The sequence below is a fragment of the Fukomys damarensis genome, unplaced genomic scaffold, assembly GCF_012274545.1.
Source record: "Fukomys damarensis isolate Sample0158 unplaced genomic scaffold, DMR_v1.0_HiC HiC_scaffold_33, whole genome shotgun sequence".
Taxonomy (NCBI): Eukaryota; Metazoa; Chordata; class Mammalia; order Rodentia; family Bathyergidae; genus Fukomys; species Fukomys damarensis.
The window spans coordinates 54,937,978-54,957,170 of NW_022900945.1; the positions used below are offsets into that span (position 1 = coordinate 54,937,978).

Genomic DNA, 19,193 nt, shown 5'->3' on the forward strand with positions numbered 1-19,193 from the left:
CCCCGGCCCTTTTTTTTTTTTTTTTTTTTTTTTTTTTTTTTTTTTTTTTTTTTAAGTTGAAGTTATAAATACTATTTTTCCTCAGTGAGACTAAGTAACTTTTTCTCAGAGTATGCTTCTGGGGACACTGTAGTCCCCTAAACAGCACGAGTAGGGTAGCAAGGTCTAAAGTGGGGTGCACCTGGTGGGTGCCTCTCTCTGTGGTGGAGGTGAGCCCACGTGGACGCGCCTGCCCACTGCAGCCTTGACTGAGTTATGCATTCTTCCCAGGAAGGAGCATCCGCTCTCCCCACGGGGGCTCCAGGGCCATCCCCAGCTGGAGGCCCCTCTGGTTTATGACCTGAGGAGCGGGGAGCCCTTTGGTGTCTTGACTTAACCAGAGCTGTCCGTTTGCTTCCCAAGGAAGTGGAACGCAACCTGCAGGACGCCATGCAAGTGTGCCGCAACGTGCTCCTCGACCCACAGCTGGTGCCAGGAGGCGGGGCCTCCGAGATGGCGGTGGCCCATGCCTTGACAGAAAAGTCCAAGGCCATGACTGGCGTGGAGCAGTGGCCCTACAGGGCTGTGGCCCAGGCACTGGAGGTCATCCCGCGAACCCTCATCCAAAACTGTGGGGCCAGCACCATCCGCCTGCTGACCTCCCTTCGGGTGAGTCTTCTCCTGGCTGCTGTGTGGATTGGGTAGGAGAGCAGTCATGGGCCTAAGATGTGGCTTCTGTATGTCTGTCCAAGTTCCCCTACAGTTGGTCCCCTAAAATCTGCCTTTCGGTACTTGGTTTGGTGTCACTGCCCTTTATCCCTCTGTGCCAGTCCAGCGTCTGATGTTCTCTACCAGGCTACTCGTTCCCGGTGTTTTCTTTAACGACTTTTGTTTGTTCGGACTTCAGGCCAAACACACGCAGGAAGGCTGTGAGACCTGGGGGGTGAATGGAGAGACAGGGACTTTGGTGGACATGAAGGAGCTGGGCATCTGGGAGCCTTTGGCCGTGAAGCTGCAGACATACAAGACAGCAGTGGAGGTGAGTGAGGCCCTGTGTGCGACATCCGCTGCTGCTCGTTTCCAGACAAGTGGAAGCCATTTGTGTTGGCCTAGTCTTGGGACTACACAATAGAAGGGGGAGTATCCCCAGAGATTTCCAAGGAGCTCCATTTCCTTGCCTTAATTTAAAAGCAAGGTAACAACAGCACAAGCCACATTGCTTAAGAAGAACTGTGTTTTCCATTCAAGACCCTGAAAAGGTAGATTTTAGATAAAATGGTAATTCTGTGGGAGGAGCTAGACCTTTAAAAGAAACAAATGTGCTTCCCTTCTCTGCTGACCTCTTTGAAACTGGTTTTTCTCCTAGACGGCAGTTCTGCTGCTGCGGATTGATGACATCGTCTCAGGCCACAAAAAGAAGGGTGACGATCAGAGCCGGCAGGGCGGGGCTCCCGATGCTGGCCAGGAGTGAATGGGGCCTGCGGCCTCCGCACAGACCAGCAGTCTCCCCTCTCCTGAGCTCGGGCTCCAGGAGCACTGTGGGTGTCTTTGTTTGCAAAGGATCAGTTTGAGGGCCAGCCCCCCCTGGGCCCTTTCTGTCCTAGCTCAGTTTGCAGAAGGCACTGACGTGCAATTCTTCTCTGTTGTAGGCTCTCCATTTAGTTTGCTTCCTATGATTAAATCTGAGTCATTTGAGATAGTTCCTACGCCTTGGGTCGTATCTCTGCCTCCTCTCCTGGCAAGTGGGAATAGGCAGAAGGCCTTACTGGGGAGGACAGGAGATGGAATGAGGTCGTTTGTCTTTTTGAAGGGGCATTCTTCAAATTTCTCATACATAGATCCTTTTGGGGAGAATTGTAGTTCCAGGGATGATTCTGTAAAGATTAAGAAACACTCTAGGCTCAGTGAGAGAATGTTCACCCAGCACGTGTGAGGCCCCAGGTCCCAGTCCTAGCACAGCAAAATAAAAATAAACACTACCCTGCATTCATCAACTAAAGAACAAGAGGAACCTGCTTGAAGTGCAGGTCTTCCCAATCTGGTGGTGTGTTAGCCGCACCTAATACGTGCTAGAACTCAGGATTCGTCTTAGAGGACATGGCCTTCCTCGGTTTAGGTTTAGGTTTTGTTTTTTGTAATGAGGATCAAACTCAGCACTTTGTGCTTGCCAGGCAGGTACAGTGCCACTGAGCTACATCCCAGCCCCCTCGGAGAATATGTAACAGCCGTTGGGGGGAAGTCTTACGGGGCAGACTTTGATTTCATCCCCTTTAAAGAAGCCCAGAGGGATTTGTTAGGCAGGTAGAAGAGTATTCAGAGATAGTGTGGGCCCTCAAGAAGGGTGGGTGCTATTTGAAGTGGGGAGTGTTTGTATGTTGGGGGGAATCTGAGGGATTTGGGAACCTGTAGGAAGCGCCCCTGGACTTGGTTTACAGGGGAAGAATGGCCCACCCACGGAAAGACAGCGGCTCATTTTAGAGGTGAATGGCACAAGCCCCACACCAGTTTCTTAAAAGATGCTCTGCCTTTATACATTCTTAAAACTCAACCTGTTAAGATAGGTTTCTGCCCTTTACTAAGTATTTTAACCTACAGCTACTTCCAGCCCTGCTTCATGCGGACTATTTATATAGGTCCTCAGGATCTGCAAATTTAATTAAAGTAAAAGTATTGATGCTAAATTTTTATTTGTAAACACATGTAAGTATTTGTAATATGAATAGTTAATTTTGAAAACAAAAAGGAAAATGAAGGATAAACCTGGAAAATACTGACAGATAACCTTGGGCAGCTGTCCTAGAATTGTCTTGTTTTTTGTTTGTTTGGTTTTGGTTTTGGCTTTTTGAAACAGGATCTTGCTTTTGTAGTTCGGGCTGTCCCTGAACTTACTATATAGCCCAGGTTGGCCTCAAACTCACAGCAATCCTTCTGCCTCAGCCTCCCAAATACTTGGACTACAAGTGTGCACCACCGTGCCAGGCTTGGGTTTTGGGTTTTTGAAAGAAAGTTTTGCTGTGTGGTTTAGGCTGGCCTCAAACTCAGGACATTCTTCTGCTACAATGTTCTAAATATGCCGCTACACCCAGCAATCAATCCCTTATTCTTTTTTGTTTGGAGACAGGGTCTCTATGTAGTTGAGACTGACCTGGAACTCACTATGTAGCTGAGGTTGGTCTCAAACTCACAGTGATCCTCCTGCCTCAGCCTCCCAAGTGCTGGGTTTATAGGCGTGCACCTCCACGCCTGGCATTCAATCCCTTATTCTTAAGGGATGCAGAGGGGTAAGAGTCTCTAACAATTTCTGGCAGAGGGGGTTTGGGCATTGATGCTGCCTGGCTATGGATGGAAGTAGAATATCGATGAAAAGTAGCCCAAAATGTTGTACAAGTCAGAATTATCGGTGTTTGGCATAAGCCTTTCATTTTGATATTAAATGTCTGTCTCTCCAGAGCTGTTACTCCAAGTATGGCACATGGATGACTGGCTCCAGATAATATAAACATGAGAAATAGATAACAGGAAGACAAAGCTTAGTAACTAGAATTATATCATCATTTTTTGTTCTGTGGGCACATCTATACAAGTAGCTAAATCTTTTCCTGGGGGTACTTGGAATAACATTAAAGAATGAAGGACTCTGATTTTTTACTTTTGCTTGTTTTTTGGTACCAGGGATTGAACTCCAGCCCTTAGTTTGCAAGGCAGGCAGGGGCATCATTGAGCCAAGTCCCCAGCCCTGAGCAAGTTCTGTCTATATAGTTCAGGCTGGGCCTCAAACTCCTGGGACTCTGTCTCAGCTGGAGTTACTGGAAAGTGCCCCCAACCCCTGCAAGGGACACTTGTTTGGAAGGGCTAGTAGGACTGAGAATCACCGCTCTTCTTCTTTTTTTTTTTTTTTTTTTTTTACTGGAAATCAGACAGGGCCCTGAGCTTGCCAGGCAGGTGCTGCACCACTGAGCTACATCCCTGGCCCAGAATCAACTTCTTGCAAGGGTCCTTCCAGTACTGGCAAACCTGTGGCAGGGGCTGCAGCAGACTGTCAGGCAGAGTCCTTCCTTTCAGCCTTCACTTTGGTCCTTGATCATGCATTCAGGTTATAAATTGAATATTAGGTAAATAATACTGCCTGCCAGGGATGTTCTAGACACTTGTTAACTAATTTTCATGGCAACCCTACACGAGGGGTAATAGACCTCATTTTGAGAGTGGGAATCTAAAATACAAAGTAACGTCCAAGGGTCGCAAGTGTTAGACGTAGATTTGGGGTGTTTTCGTGGAGCCTGGTGTGATGGAGCATGTGTACTTTCATCCAGCATGCTGGAGGCTGAGGCAAGGAGATCACTTGAGTCTCCAGCCTGGGCTGTTCTGGACTACAAGACGGCAAGAACCTGTCTCAAAAAACAAAAAGAGGGCTGGGGATTTAGCTCAGTGGTTCTGCCGCCTGTCTTGCAGGCTCAAGGACCCGAGTTCGATCCCTGGTACCCCCGAAAAAAGTGAACACTGGGAGGCTAACCAGGGTCCCTGCTCAGGCTGTTGTCACTGAACTGGAGTGGAGAGCAAAGGGCCAGACCCCTTCTGGACTCCCACTTTATCCCCTGAGCTGATTGACTGGGCTTTAAGCCATTAGCTTTTACTCAGAATTCTACAAGGCCTTTGCTGAAATCCTTGCCTCTAAAGAGTGTTAATTGCCTCTGAGCCCTGAGAGGGATGGGGTAGAGAATATGCCTGGAATGTGTGAAGCCCTGGATTCCATCCCCAGTATTGCAAAGAAAAATTCCTAAGAGTATGATGGCGCAAGCCTGTAATTCTGGCACTCAGGAGGCTGAGGCAGGAGGATCTCTACAAGTTCCAGGCCGGCCTGAATAAACTAGACCCTGTCTAAAAATGAAAAAGCCAGGCGTGGTGGCGCATGCCTGTAATCCCAGCACTTGGGAGGCTGAGGCAGGAGGGTTGCTGTGAGTTCGAGGCCATCCTGGGCTACATAGTTCCAGGTCAGTATCAGCTACATAGACCCTGTCTCAAAAAACTATATATAAAAATAATAATAATAATAATGAAAAAGCTGAAGAATTAGGGAAGTCTTGAAGCAGCTAGTCACACCCTGTGCATTCTTATTCATCTGGCCATCTTGGTGTCAGCTGTAACAGCCAAGCAAACATAGTGTAGTTTTTCTGGTCCTTTGTGTTTTGCACCTACAATGTCTCCTACCTCAAAATCTGTAAATCTATGACATGTGAGATCCTTCACTCTCAAATTTAATGGTGCTTAAAAGTCTGCATGAACCCTGTTCATTAAACTTAGAAACTCAGTGAGTACTTTTGCTACCTTCTCTGTTGATGATTCTTCCTACTCAGTCCCAGTCAAGTCCTCTTTTCCCCCCATAAAGCAGGATTAATTGGGAGTAGAGATACTGGGGATTGAACTCGGGTTCTTGCACTTGTGAGGCAGGCGGCAGAATCGCTGAGCTAAATCCCCGGCTCTAGGATTATTTTTTTTTTCCCAGTGCCCAAGACAGAACCTAGGGATGTTCTCTCACTGAGCTATATCCCCAGCCCTTTATTTTGAGACAAGGTCTTCCTCAGGGCTTTTCCCAGAGTGGCCTCAAATTTGGATCCCCTTTCTCAGCCTTCTGAGTAGGGGGACTTACAGGCTGTGCCAATTCTCCCTTATCAGACCCCAGAGCTGATACTTTACAAGTGCTTTTCTGAAGAAAAGGGCGATTTAGGATTAACAGATAACTCCGTCCTAGTGCAACCACTGGGAGGGGGAAAAAAAGAAAAACAGTGAAATTGAATCCCTATTTTACCAGAGCAAAATTAATTCCAGGCAGCTAAACTGATTGCAATAATCCCATCACTTGAGAGGCTGAGGCAGAAAGATTGCAGCAAGTTTGAGCCTGGGCTACAGTAAATTCAAGACCAGTTCACACTACATAGCCAGATCCTGTCTCAAAAAATGGACAACAAAAGTACTTAAGGGAGGAGAGGAGATTGGGGGAGACAAAAGAATCAAGATCTATCATGTACAGATACAAATACCCTATGACGAATGTTATGTAGATCTAAAATGTACCCGAATCCCAGCACTGGGGAGGCTGAGGCAGGAGGATTACTGTCTTGAGCTACATAGCAAGACTGTCTCAAAACAAACATAAAAAAGCAGAACAAAATAGCCTGAAGAAGATAAAAGGAGGGACTGGGGATCTAGCTTAGTGGTTCTGCTGCCTGCCTTGCAATCGTGAGGACCTGAGTTTGATCCTGGGTACCAAAAAATAAAAATCAAAACGAAAATAAAAGGGGCAGGGAGGAGACTCTTTAAGGCTACTTTATTGCTTTTGCTGTGTTCTGCTGCCGTAAAATGCTGCCTCTGCCTACCTGCCTTGGAGCCTGCCAATTATGGACTGAAACCTGTATGAAGTGTAAGCCAAATAAAACCTTTTCCCCTAAAAAAATAAAATGTACCCCAAAATAAATGTTCCAATAAAAAGTTTAGGGCTGGGGTGTAGCTCAGCGGCACAGTACCTGCCTAACAAATGCAAGGCCCGGAGTTTGATTCCCAGTACCCCCCCCAAACATTTTTTTAAATATTTGAATTTAAACTAATTGTAATAATTTTTAAAAAGAAGAGCAGAACATGGGATACACCTATAATCCTAGCTGATGAGGGTAAAGAAGGAAGATTGCAAATTTGAGGCCAAAAAAAAGGCTGAATCTCAGTAGTGTGACGACCTAGTTTCAATATCAAGTACCAAAAAAAAGGGAAAGAATGTTTCAATAACATGAGAACGTCCTTGAAGAACTTTTAGAAATTAGCAGTTCAGGCGGGTGTGGTGGCGCACGCCTGTAATCCCCGCACTCGGGAGGCTGAGGCAGAAGGATGGCTGTGAGTTCGAGACCAGCCTGGGCTGCATAGTGAGTTCCAGGTCAGTCTCAACTACATAGTGAGACCCTGAATCAACCAAAACAAACACCTAAATAAAAGGCTGACAGAACCCTCTCTGCGACGTTCCACAGGATTCCTTCCAGTTCCTCTCTGGACCTTCCCACCAGAGACTCCTCAGATCGGGGCTGGACTTCAGTGCAGACCCCGCGCTCACTATCGCTGACTGTCAGCGGGACTGGCTTGTAGGACAGGCCAGGAGGGCGTCCACGCATCCGACCTGAACACCTTGCTTGCCAGCCTTGGGGGGATGGTGTACATCCAGCCTCTGGTTCTGTTCCGACTCACGCTGAAAGTGGGTTAAACGGGGCGGGCTCTTTAAGAACTTCAGCGGTTGGGCCGGGGATTTAGCTCAGCGGTTCCGCCGCCTGCCTCGCAAGCGCTAGGACCGGGTACCCCCACCCCCAAAAGAATCTGTTGTTGCGCCCCACTCAGTCCCAGTCACATGACTGCAGCGATCAGCTGAGTCCCAGTCACATGACTCCGCGACTTCCGGCAGCTGAGGTTGCTCCGCATGTGCTAGTGTGGGGAGCCCCGCCGGGCTGCGCCCCCAGCCCCATGCTCCTCCTGAGTCTGCTTCTGTCTCTGGCCCCGTCTGGGCTGCGTGGGGAGGAGACCCGCCAGGTGAGGGCCTAGACCCAGCGGAGGTCTGCGGCAGAGCTACGTCTGGGGCCCCGCCCGGGGCGGAGGGTGGCGGCCAGAGAGGCGGGCGAGGCTGTGGGCCGTGGGGAATGACTGGGAAACGGGGCAGGGCAGGCTCCCAGGTCCAGGCAAGCGATGGGTTCTCTCTCGTCAGCCCTGTGCCCTGCCTTCTTCCCACCAGGCCCGGGCAGCGCTGACTGCCCAACCCCTCAGCTTCCTCTGCACCCAAGGCCCCGCGTTTTCCTTGGCGCTCTCCCAGCCCCTCCACCGCTCCGCGTTCTAGGTGTATCTGGAGGTGCCGGGCTGGCCGGACCGCCCCCAGAACCTGCTTCATATCCGGGCGGTGGGCCCCAACTCCACCCTGCACTACGTGTGGGGCAGCCTGGGGCCTCCAGCAGTGGTGCTGGTGGCCACGAACACCCCCCACAGTGTCCTGCGCATCGACTGGACCCGCCTACTGTCCCCTGAGCCAGAGGGGGGCCTGGCTGTGCTCCCCAAGGACAGCATCCAGTTTTCTTCTGCTCTCATCTTCACTAGGGTGAGGAGGCCTGAGGAGACCAGGAGGGAAAGCGACACAGAGGAGGGCTCATCCCCAGGGAGGCCACGGACTACAAATGCAGGGGCGGGAGAAGAGGATCAGGTGGGAGGGCCTGGCCGGGAGGCAGCGGCTCAGGAGAAACCCCAGGTCCATCCCACCACCCGCAGCTGTTGGAGTTTGATGGCTCGGACTCAGCAGAGCCCCCGGGGAAGCCCTATGCCCCTTACCCCCTGGACGAGTTCTCCTGGAACAACATCACCGACTCACTGCATCCTGCCACCCTCAGCGCCACCTTTCGGGGCTACCCTAAACATGACCCAGCTGGGGCTTTTGCCAATGGCAGCCTGGCCTTCAGGGTGAGTGTGGGGAGAGAGGAGTCAGAGGGCTGGTTCCTGGGGTGGGAGTTGTGCCAGCGTGGCTCCCCAGCCCAGCGTGGGGTCTACTTCCATCCCTCCTGTGTCCTTCCTAGGTCCAGGCCTTTGACAGAGCCGGCAGACCCACTCGGCCCCCTCGCCTCCTGCACACAGCAGACACCTGCCAGCTAGAGGTGGCCCTGGCTGGGGCCTCTCCCCGAGGGAACCACTCCCTGTTTGGAATCGAGGTGGCCACCTTGGGTCAGGGCCCTGGCTGCCCAGTGATTCAGGAGCAGCGTTCCATCGACGATGAGTATTCACCTGCTGTCTTCCAGGTCAGGCCAGTGCGGGACAGGCAGAGACCAGGATATAGGCGGACCTACCGGGACCTCAGAGGATCCTGCCAGCACTCAGCATTGTGCAACACTTTCCCCTGCCCCCACCTCCTTTTTTTTTTTTTCTGTACTGGAGATTGAACTCGGACCTTGTGCTTTCAAGGCAGGCTGTGGAACCACTGAGCTAAATTAAGTGCTGGGTAGCTGCTATCGAATCCCACCTGCTGCCTCAAGGAAGACAGACCAAAGGCAGAGATAGGATGGCTCTGGTCTGCAGATGAGGATCTGTATGAGGGCTGGGGCCAAGGAGGAGCTGGGTGCGGGGAGCTCTGCTGGAAGGACTGTGGGCTGGGTGCAACAGCCTATTTAGGTCCAGGCCCAGCAGTGTCCTCAAAACTAACAGGTGGGGCTGAGCGTGGTGGCACATATCTATAATTCCAGCACTCAGCACTCAGGAGGCTGAGGCAGGAGGATCACTGTCACTTGAGGCCAGTCTGGGATACATAGCAAGTTCCAGATCAGTCTCAACTACATAGTAAGACCCCGTCTCAAAAAAAAAAAAAAGCTCACAGGCAGGGATGGGGAGAGGCAGAGAAGAGCCAGGACAGCCCTCGCTCTGCCCCCACCTCAGTCCTGCTCACACTGACCATTCACCTTTCTAACCAGCTGGACCAGTTGCTGTGGGGCTCCCCGCCATCTGGCTTTGTGCAGTGGCGCCCCGTGGTGTTCTCCCATGAGCAGGCGGACCGAGGCTCGGCCCTGTCCTGCCGGGCTTCCCCACTTCACCCCACCCTGGCACGCGCTCTTCCCCGGTCATCTGTTGTCCGAGCCTTCTTTGGGCCCCAGCAAAGCTACTGCACCTTCAACCTGACATTCGGGGCTTCCACGGGCCCTGGCTACTGGGACCAACACTACCTCAGCTGGTAAGAGCCAGGCGGGGCTGAGGGGTGGGGCTGAGCCAGCCCTCCCCGAACCTGCTGACCTTTCTCCCCTCCTGTTCCAGGTCTCTGCTTCTGGGAGTGGGCCCCCCACCAGTGGATGCCTTGTCCCCTCTCATCCTGGGAATCATGGCCGTGGCCCTGGGCACTCCAGGGCTCCTGTTGCTGGGGTCAGGCCTGGCCCTGCTCCTGCGCCGCAAGCCACCCTCAGAGTACCGGTCCATAACCTGAGGCCCCCTCCAGGGAGGGCATGGCGGCTGGGAGGTCAATGTTCCCAGCCCTTTTCCCTTGACCATCTTGCTTTTCTGCAGAACCTCAGGGACCAGCTTCAACTTTTTTTTTTTTTGGTACCCAGGATCAAACTTTGTTCCTTGCACTTGTGAGGCAGGTGCAGAAGCACTGAGCTAAACCCCCAGCCCCAGCCTCAACTTCTGAGGACCCCCAGGTGGGGCTTCTCATACACACTGGGGAGGGATCAGCACTGTTGCTGAAAGAAGGTCTCCTCTGTGTTGCCTCCACGTGTAGTCACTCCCTCCAAACCCTTTTTCGAGCTGGATATAGTGGTGCATGCCTGTAATCCTAGCACTGAGGAGGCTGAGGCAGGAGGATCACCATGAGTTCCAGGCCAGCCTGGGCTACATAGTTCAAGGCCAATCCAAACTGCGTAAACCCAGGCCCCTTTCCATTGGATGACATTCAAAGGTGAAAGGAGTGTCCAGCTGGCTGTCTCTGCAGGCATGAAATAGAATTATGTTTTCACAAGGTTCCAGTCTGTGTGTGAGTGGTGTTGGGTGGGTTTGAGGCTGGTTCCCCAGAGTGGGAGGGTAAGAGATGGGCATGGAAGGCAGGTGCTTTGCGTCCCGTTTCACCAGGATTTTTGCCCTTCTCTGGAGCTGTGCTCTGCCCACCACCCTCCAACGTGTACAGTCTGCATCAGACAAGTAGGGATGCTTGAGGCCGGGGGGCGCAAAAGGGTAGAAAGCCAGTGAAGACCGTGGTGGTGATTTATTGTTACACACCCGCTCGCAACAGGTTACCCTCAGCCACCGCAGCGCTCCAGGCACTGCGCAGCCAGGATCCGAGCCCACATGCCTCGCCCTATCTGCTCTTCTCTGCCTGTGGAAGGCCTGACTTCTGGGAGGTCTGGAGGAGGGAAGGCCCAGGGGCTTGCACAGGTCGGATGGGAGGAGGTGACAGGCTAAAGGGCCTTTAAGGCTGGTCTCGGCCAGCCTTGAACCCAGGCCCCAGGAAGGGCCTCACTGAACACAAGCAGTGTTTCCAGGGCCTTGCATTCTTTTCTCCACCACTGGCATAGAAGTGGACAGAATTGGGCCTCACAGGAAGCTGGGGAGGGGTCAAAGTCCAGCATTGGCCCTAGCGGCAGTGTGTGGGAGGCAGCTCAGGAAGGACCCATGCTTCTCCTGGTCTTGTCCCTTTGTCCCCAGTATCCTTAAGGGACTTGGCCATCCACATCTTTCTCTGTAAGCAAAGTCCCTCACCAGGTGTGGTGGCACACACCTGTAATCCAGCACTCAGAAGGCTGAGGCAGGAGGATTGCCGTGAGTTCAAGGCCAGCCTGGACTACAGAGTGCCCTTTGTCTCCAAAGGGCAGTGGTGACTCAGGAGAGCCAAGGGGACCCGCTCTCTGCACAGAATCCCATGGGGCAGTAAGGTTCCTCTCAGCCTGGTCCTGTGGGCCTGTTGTTGGGTACTGAAAGGTGTGTCTGACTCAGAGCTGCTCAGCCCCAGGGACGCTGCCAGTAGTCAGAGGCTGAGCGGGCGTAGTCGGGATAGTCCAGGCGGCTCCCGGAGGCCGTGAGCATGCGCTCCGGCTCCAGCACGAACATGTAGTAGAGGTTCCACACCAGCATGGCCAGCAGCGGCAGGAACGTCAGGCCGTAGCCAAAGCCTCTGAAGGAGCGGCCCACGGCAAAGGACAGCCAGTATATCAGCCTGCAGGCAGACAAGCGTCAAGCTGCTAGAGGGACCCAGCTCAACCAGGAGAAGGTTGGTGTCTGTGCCTCGTGCTGTATTTCTAAGAACAGCCAAACCGGGTGGTGGCGCATGTCTAATCCAGCAGAGGAGGAGGCGGCAGGATTGCCTGAGTTCTAGACCAGCCTGGGCTACACAGCAAGGCCTTGTCTCAAAGAAAGACAAAGTAGGGCTGGGGATGTAGCTCAGTGGCACCACACCCACCTCACAAACCCAAGGTCCTGGAGTTAGATCCCCAGTACCAAAAAAAAAAAAAAACAGCCAAAGTTTATGCATTTACAGCGTAAATGGAATGGAGTACTTGTTACCGTGAATAACAGGATCAGGGCTTGTTACTGTAAGTGCACTATTTAATTTTGACTTTGTTACTATAAGTGAACTATTTAATTTTGATTTTTCCACATCCCTGAGTTAAGCGCATTATTCCTCTCCCCTCCTTTTTTTTTCTTTCGGTATTGGGGATCAAACTTGGGACCTTGCACTTGTGAGGCAGATGCGGCACCACTGAGCTAAATCCCCAGCCCCCTCTCTCCCCTCTTTTATTTATTTAGTTTTCAATTTTTTTATGTCTTTTTTTTTTTGGTACTGGGGATCAAACTCAGACCCTTGCATTCACAAGGTAGGCGGCAGAATGGCTGCGCCAAACCCCCTGCAGTTTTCAATTTTTAATTAGCCAGGCATGATGGGACTTGTCTCTAACCCCAGGACTCTGGGAAGCTGAGACAGGAGGATTGCAAGTTTTTAAATTAATTTTCTAATACTGGGGATCAAATCCAGGACTTTGCACTTGTAAGGCAGGTGTGGTGCCACTGAGCTAAGTCCCCAGCCCTAGGATTGCAAGTTTTGAGCCCAACCTGGGCAATTTAGGGTCATAGTGAGATCCTGCCTCAAATTTTAAAAAATAAAAATGATTGGAGATGTAGCTCAATCAAAGACCCTGGATTCATCAAGGAGACTGTATCTCCACGTGGCTCTAAATCCAATGAATCTTTTCAAACATCTTACTCCCTTTACTGATTCCCTCCTATTCTCCCCTATTTGCATCCCAGGTACCCAGTATTATTTATGGTTTGTTTTCTGAGACAGGGACTTGCTATGTAGTCGAGGCTGGCCTTGAAGTCACTATGTAACCCAGGCTGGCCATGAACTAGAAGCACTCTTCCTGCCTCAGCCTCCTTCAGTGTTGGAATCACAGGCATGTGCCACCACACCCAGCTTCATTGTGTGCATTGGTTATTTTATATATGCTTAAATAAAATGTTTGTACTGCTGGGGATGGAACTCAAGGCTTCACTCTGCTAGGCAAACACTCTAGCATCAAGCTACACCCAGGGCTGGGGGTTTAGCTCAGTGGTTCTGCCACCTGCCTCACAAAATACAAGGTCCCAAGTTCGATCCCTGGTACAAAAAACAAAACAAAACAAAAACCCAAAGCTACATCTCAGCCTGAATGAAAAGTTTTGATTTTTTTCCCTTTTTTGAAATACCGCAGCAGACTATAGAGACCACTGCAGGCTGACTTTTCGCCCTGTCATTTATCGTGGAGATCACCATAAACATGCAGTTTCCTCATTCTTTTACAACTCGCTGGGGTGTGGCCCATTGTATATTTGCCAATTAAGAAACAGACTCCAAAGGGACCTAAGGTCACTTCTGGAAAATAGCAAAACCACGACTTGAACCCAAGGCTGATCATTGCCCCCTCTTTGCACAGTTTAGGGAGGCAGACCAGAGGGATGGGTTAGCTACCACATCCCGCCTGCTGGAGAATCCACCGCAGGAGGGAGTGAAAGGGAAATAAAAAGAGTGAGGATGTGTTATGTGCAGCAGAGTCCCTGCCGTGAACGTAACCTCTATGTACAGCAAACGTGGACTCATAAAGATTAAAAAAAGGACTGTTTAAAGAAAAAAATCTACTGAAAATGCACACCCCTCTTTGTGGGGACGCAGACATGCCACAAAGCTGGCCTGTACCCTGGGGTTTGCGTCAGTGGCCTCACCTGGTGCCAGTGTTCCCAGCACTCTACGTGCATTGACTCATTTGCTTCACATAGCCCTGCCTTCTAGACGATGAAACGGAGAGAAAGGCTTTGAGACCTTGCCCTGGATGGAGGAGGAAGGGGCTGGCTTCTGGTCTTGCTGCCCGCCATTGCTGACCAACCTGGGTGATTCTTCTCCCCAGTCTGAAATGGGGACCCTGGACCAGACCACCCCGAGTCTCCCCCTTGAGCTCCAACTTCTACGTGAGACCAGTGGTTCCCAAGAATCAGAGATGAGGCTGTTTCTTGAGCAGGGCAAGTCTACTGGGAGAAAATGCAAGGCTGCATGATGTTCAGGAGGATGAGGGGCAGCTGGACTGCAATTGGAAGTGACAAGAATACTAATCTTTGCTCAACAGGGGGAATATTTTAGCATCTAAAGGTACCAAGAATTCTGTAATGAAAGTAATACAGGAAATGTACTGGGAAAATGAAAACACTTCCTTTGGTTTTGTTTTGGGGTTTTGGTTTGTTTTGTGCCTGTGTGTGTGTGTGTGTGTGTGTGTGTGTGTGTGTGGCTGGTTGGTTCTTTGTTTTTTGGTTGTTTGTTTTGAGACAGGATCTCACTACGTAGTTCAAACTAGCCTTGAACTCACTATACAGCCCAGGTTATCTCCAAACTGGCTGCCATCCTCCTGAGTTGAGGGATTACAGGCATGTGCCACCACACTCGGCAAAACATCTCCATTTGGATACAGAATTCAGAAGTACCTTCTTTTTTTTTTTGTATAGGGGCTCAAACTCAGGACCTTGCACTTGCGAGGCCCGCAGCAGAACCACATCCCCTGCCCCTCAGAAGTACACTCTGAGCTAGGTGTGGTGGTGCATAAAAGCAACCCAGGCCTCAAGAGAGGTGGAATTGGGACAACGGAGAGTTCAAGGCCAGCCCGGGCTGCATAGCAAGACTCTGACTCAAAAAACCCAACCAAACAAACAAAAGCCGGGCTAGGAGTGCCCACCTGTAATCTAGCACTCTGAGAGGCTTCAGCAGGAGGCTCACAAGTTTGAGTCCTGCATGGGGATTTAGCAAGGCCTTGTCTCAAGATAAAAAACTTTAAAAAAAAAAAGATAAAAAACTAAAAAGGTCTGAGGATGTAGCTCAGTGTGAAGGCCCTGGGGTACAATTGCTGAACAAGAGGGAGAGAGAGAGGGAAAATCTGTCACCTCCCGAGCCCCAGCCCAGCCCCTACTCACCTGGAGATGGCGAACAGCCCGGTGAGCAGAGGGAGCAGCTTGAGGGTGTCCTGGGGAAGGTAGGTGGAAAGCACAGCCAGGTTGAAGAAGTAGAGGATGAAGAGCTGGACAGACTGAGCCACGTACTGTCGGTGGATCTCCACCTCCCGCCTCGGCTCTCCAAAGGGCCGCAGGGCAGAAAAGCACAGCAGGCTCAGGCCTTGCACCAGGAGTCCTGGGGGATAGGGGGCCGGGTCAGAAGAGGCGGAGGTGGGGCACACAGCGAGGCCTGGGGCAGAGGCGGTCCTGAGAGGAGAGGGGCACCAGGTGTTGAGTGGGGGGCCTGGGGAGAAAGCTGCGCAGAGGCCAGGCAGGCCCTACGCCCCAAGCTCACTTCCCAGATCCCCTCTCTTCTCCTGGGGTCCAGACTCACCCAGCACGATGGGGAGGGTAGCGAAGACCCCGCAGCGCAGCGTGTAGACCAGGCGGGCGCTCATGGTGGGCAGCCGGGGGGCGTCGAAAGGCAGGAAGGCGTATGCCCCATAGAGCAGGCAGGGGAAGAGGAGGAGAGCAGCGCCCACTGAGACCACGGCCCTCAGCCCCTCTCGGCCCCTGCAGCTCCTGCAGCCCCCGAAGGACTGGCCAGGGGCCCTCACGACTGCCTCGGCCCACTTGCACTCGGGGGGCTCAGGATGGGTGACCCGGGGGGGCACAAAGGCCCGGTGCGCGACCTCGCCTGCCTCGAAGCTCACGATGAGGTCCTCCTGGGGCTTCCGTTCGATGCACTGCAGGTCAATGGGCACAAAGGCCCGGGCGGCCCGCTCGGGCAGCACATTGCAGTCGTCTTCGGGGGGCTCCTCTGGCTTACTGAGTGGCTCAGGAGGGTCCAGCTCGATGTCCCGCCAGCCTGGGGGGTCAGGGAGTGGGGCACTGGGCTGCGGGTCCATCCCCCAGGGCAAAGTGGCAGCCTCACTTACTGTGCTGTCCAGCCCATCCTCAGTCTCCTCTCTCGCTGTGGGAGACCCAGCGGACGGCCCCACTTGGAGCGACTCGGCTCCAGGGGACTCGGCCCCACTTTCCCCTCCTGGCTGCCTGCCATTGGGAACCAGAGTCTGAGGCAGGCTCTTCTCTGGGGCTTCAGGCCCCTTCACTTCCAGCAGGGCCAGCGTCTCAGGTTCTGTCATGCTGGGGTCTCAGTCCTGGGGTCCTCCACAAGCCCATGTCATCCTGGAACAGCCCCCCTGTCTTCTGGCCTTCTGAACCGTTTGGCAGGAATGCAACTCTCCAGGGCGGTTGGCCCTTCCAGGACCTTAGGAAGAATGTGGCGCACAGGTGTTGAAATAAGAGGCAGGAGCACAGTCAGCGGCTGCAATGGAGCCACCCTTTCAACATCAAATGCCGTCTAGCAGGACAGGGTGAGTCAGGGGGCACAGGCCCTGGCAGCTCTGGCCTCTGTCAGCCCCACCTACACCTCTGCCCCCACACCAAAAACCCTGGGGTCATGGCCAGCCTGTCCTAGGGATGGAGGAAGAGGCGGTGTCAGAGATTTGTCAGGAGCTTCTTTCCCACCGAGAATCTTCTGGGAGACAGAGAAGCTGCCCATCCACTGTCTTACCTCCCGTTTCTTCTCCCTGCATGGATCTCTCCTAGCAACTGACCGCAGTGACAGGCTGACATATCTTTCCCAAGGAGCTGGCAGCTGCGGGTCACTCAGTCTTTCTGTCTGCAATCTAGGTGCTTGGTCAGTTCCCAAACACCTCAGTACCCACCCTGGTCCCTCCATGGGTCTGGCTCTATCTCTTATGACTTGTAGGTCTATTCATGGCTGTTTTTCATGCCTCCTTTCCTGTCTCTCTCCCCTCATGGCTACCCTCCATCTAGCTCACTCTGGAAGGGACTGATTCCCCTCCTTCACCTCCTCCAGGGCTCTCCCACCCTTGCCATTGGACCCATAGCACCCTCTTACTTTTCATCTGGAAGAGGTGAAGGGTTTCCAGGATCCAGGAAGGAGCTGCCCAGCTCCCTGCTGGCTCTGCAAGTGTTCTCTCAGTCTGATTCCCTTTACCTGTGTCTCCAAACCTGTCTGACCAGAGCAGGTGGGGCCCAAATTAAAGGGGCAGGCCCTGCCCTGCTGAATCTGCTGACAGGAAAAGCACTGAAGAATGTCATCCTTTGTGAAAGAAGGAGTACAGAGGTTAAGTTTACTTTCTAGGCGCCTAGGACTCATAAGGAGTCTCAGCTCAGGCAAGCAAAGAGGGAAGAGTGAATTTGTGCAGCAAAAGGTGCTTGGAGTAACCATGGGATACCTAGAAAAAGAGATGGAATTTTTTTTGTTTGCTTTTTTGAGACAGGGTCTCCCTATGTAGTTGAGACTGACCTAGAACTCACTATGTAGCCCAGGCTGGTCTGGAACTCACAGCGATCCTCCTGCCTCAGCCTCCTGAGTGCTGGGATTACAGGCATGTGCCACCACACCTGGTTTAAGAGATGGAATTTATACATTTACTCATTCAATGAATGTTTATCATCAGGTGTGATACACACCTGTAATTCCAGCACTCTGGGAGGCTGAGGCAAGAGGACTAGTCTAGTCAAGTCTAGCCTGGGCAACTTAGTGATTTAGTGAGATCCTATCTCAAAATAAAAAATAAGGGGTGAGCGTGTAGCTCAGTGCAAAGGCCCTGGATTCAGCCCCAAGTACTGGGAAAAAAGTTTTTAAAAGTTGAGCATTAGCTATGTACTATTCTAGGCACAAACACAGAACAGAACAGGATCTCAAGGGCACTGCCCTTGAGTTCTTGTTCTGTGGCATTACAGATGGTAAAGGAGCCTCACAATTCAATCAGTAAGACCATTACAATAGGGAAAAACTCACTGATAAGGTGACATTCAGGAGTAAGTAGGCCCAGGAGGTTGGACTTGGGCTGCTTTAGGAACAGGAAGTGTTGGCAGCTGGAGTCAGGAGCATGGTGGTAGAATGGAGGTCCCATTATACGGTGTACACAGGCCAACGAACACGTTCAGTTCAGGCTTAAGGTTTTAAAAAGTACACGGAATCCAAAACAGGCATGGTGTTGAACACCTGTAATCCTTGCACTGGAGAGGCTGAGGCAGGAGGATTGCTGTGAGTTCAAGGCCAGCCTCAACTATGTAGTAAGGTCCTGTCTCAAAACAAAGCTAAACAACCCCCCAAACAGAACTCTTAACTCAAAGAGGGAGGAGGTGATCTTTCTTTTTTGTGAACTCAAGGCCCCTTGAATGCTGGGCAAATGATCTTCCACAGACCTACTACATCCTCAACCCAGAGGTGCCCCAGTGAGAAGACCATGGGCAGAAATGTGGAGAGGGCCTTCTCAGTCCTATGAGACCTTAACCCTAGAGTTATGTGAACTCGTGAGGGCAGGGGCAGACGCTATCTTGCTCATCAGTATCCCCAGAACCCAGGACAGGTTTGGAAAAGACCGGTTCTTAAACTGCAAAATCTTTGGGAGGGGAAGCTGGTGGGTTGAGGTGCTTATACAAAAGCTGCATCTCTGTGTGATGTTTGGCCCTTCCCAAGGAACCTTTCTTTTTGTTTGTTTGTTTTTGTTTTTTGAGACAGGGTCTCACTATGTAGTTGAGATTGACCTGGAACTCACTATGTAGCCCAGGCTGGTCTCAAACTCACAGCGATCCTCCTACCTTAGCCTCCCGAGTGCTGGGATTACAGGTGTGCATCACCACGCCCAGCTCCCAAGGAACCTTTCTTACACCCCCACACCCCTTTTTGTTTGCCTAAATTAAGGGGGGTACTGGAATCATTCTAACCAGCAATCTAAAGAGACTTGGCTCAAATGTATGTGGGGTGGTATTAGGGTGCAGAATGGACCAAATAACCACTGCAGCGCGCAGCAAAGTCACGCTCCCAGCTGTGAGTCCACCTGCCCATGTGCACAGTTTCGAATCAGTCGCCTCTCCCGGCCCACTGTCCGTTCTCTGTCACCTTTGTCAATAAAGTTTTTCCCAAGGGCTAGGGGAAGCCGGAAAGAGGCCATGCTGCCCAGAGTTAGTTCTGGCAACTTCCCGGGAAGGAAACCGACATCGCGAGATTTGGTACCAGCCGATCACTTTAATGCCGCACGGCAGGTACTATCGCGAGACTTAGTGGGCGGAGGCGGAGCCCTCGCAGGCAGCCGCCTCACAGCAATGGCGGCCGAGCAAGGCCGGCGGCGGCAGAGGCTACGGCTACAGCCGGAGACCGCGGTGGCGGTAGTGGAAGGTGGCGG

General features: G+C 52.1%; 3 protein-coding genes across 6 annotated transcripts in view; 2 read left to right on the forward strand and 1 right to left on the reverse strand.

The window, feature by feature from the left end:
- Cct3 (chaperonin containing TCP1 subunit 3) overlaps positions 1 to 1,685 on the forward strand; it is a 16,765-nt gene extending 15,080 nt beyond the window's left edge. Inside the window, exons 12-14 of the mRNA XM_010643801.2 lie at positions 403 to 648; positions 887 to 1,018; positions 1,346 to 1,685. Of these exons, the coding sequence (XP_010642103.1) occupies positions 403 to 648; positions 887 to 1,018; positions 1,346 to 1,450 (483 nt within the window). The 3' untranslated portion in view covers positions 1,451 to 1,685. The remainder of the gene's footprint in view (positions 1 to 402; positions 649 to 886; positions 1,019 to 1,345) is intronic.
- A 5,683-nt stretch (positions 1,686 to 7,368) lies between these two features.
- On the forward strand, positions 7,369 to 10,488 carry Glmp (glycosylated lysosomal membrane protein). Of its 2 annotated transcripts, XM_010643807.1 has the most exons (6): positions 7,370 to 7,542; positions 7,844 to 8,098; positions 8,266 to 8,454; positions 8,568 to 8,786; positions 9,453 to 9,709; positions 9,790 to 10,488. In XM_010643807.1, exons 1-6 carry the CDS (start codon positions 7,396 to 7,398, stop codon positions 9,953 to 9,955), a joined length of 1,233 nt encoding a protein of 410 aa, XP_010642109.1. In that variant the 5' UTR covers positions 7,370 to 7,395; the 3' UTR covers positions 9,956 to 10,488. The 2 variants fall into 2 exon arrangements, with proteins under 2 accessions (XP_010642110.1, XP_010642109.1); XM_010643808.2 differs by lacking the exon at positions 9,453 to 9,709 and having other exon boundaries at positions 7,369 to 7,542.
- Positions 10,489 to 10,734: 246 nt separating this feature from the next.
- Tmem79 (transmembrane protein 79) lies at positions 10,735 to 18,549 on the reverse strand. 3 transcript variants are annotated; one of them, XM_010643806.2, is made up of 4 exons: positions 17,804 to 18,549; positions 15,362 to 16,237; positions 14,950 to 15,163; positions 10,735 to 11,677 (listed from the first exon to the last, which is right to left on the reverse strand). In XM_010643806.2, the coding sequence occupies exons 2-4, from the start codon at positions 16,110 to 16,112 to the stop codon at positions 11,464 to 11,466; spliced, it is 1,179 nt and encodes a 392-aa protein (XP_010642108.1). In that variant the 5' UTR covers positions 16,113 to 16,237; positions 17,804 to 18,549; the 3' UTR covers positions 10,735 to 11,463. The 3 variants fall into 3 exon arrangements, with proteins under 3 accessions (XP_010642108.1, XP_010642105.1, XP_010642106.1); XM_010643803.2 differs by having other exon boundaries at positions 15,362 to 17,011; XM_010643804.2 differs by lacking the exon at positions 17,804 to 18,549 and adding an exon at positions 16,895 to 17,302.
- Positions 18,550 to 19,193: the final 644 nt, after the last annotated feature.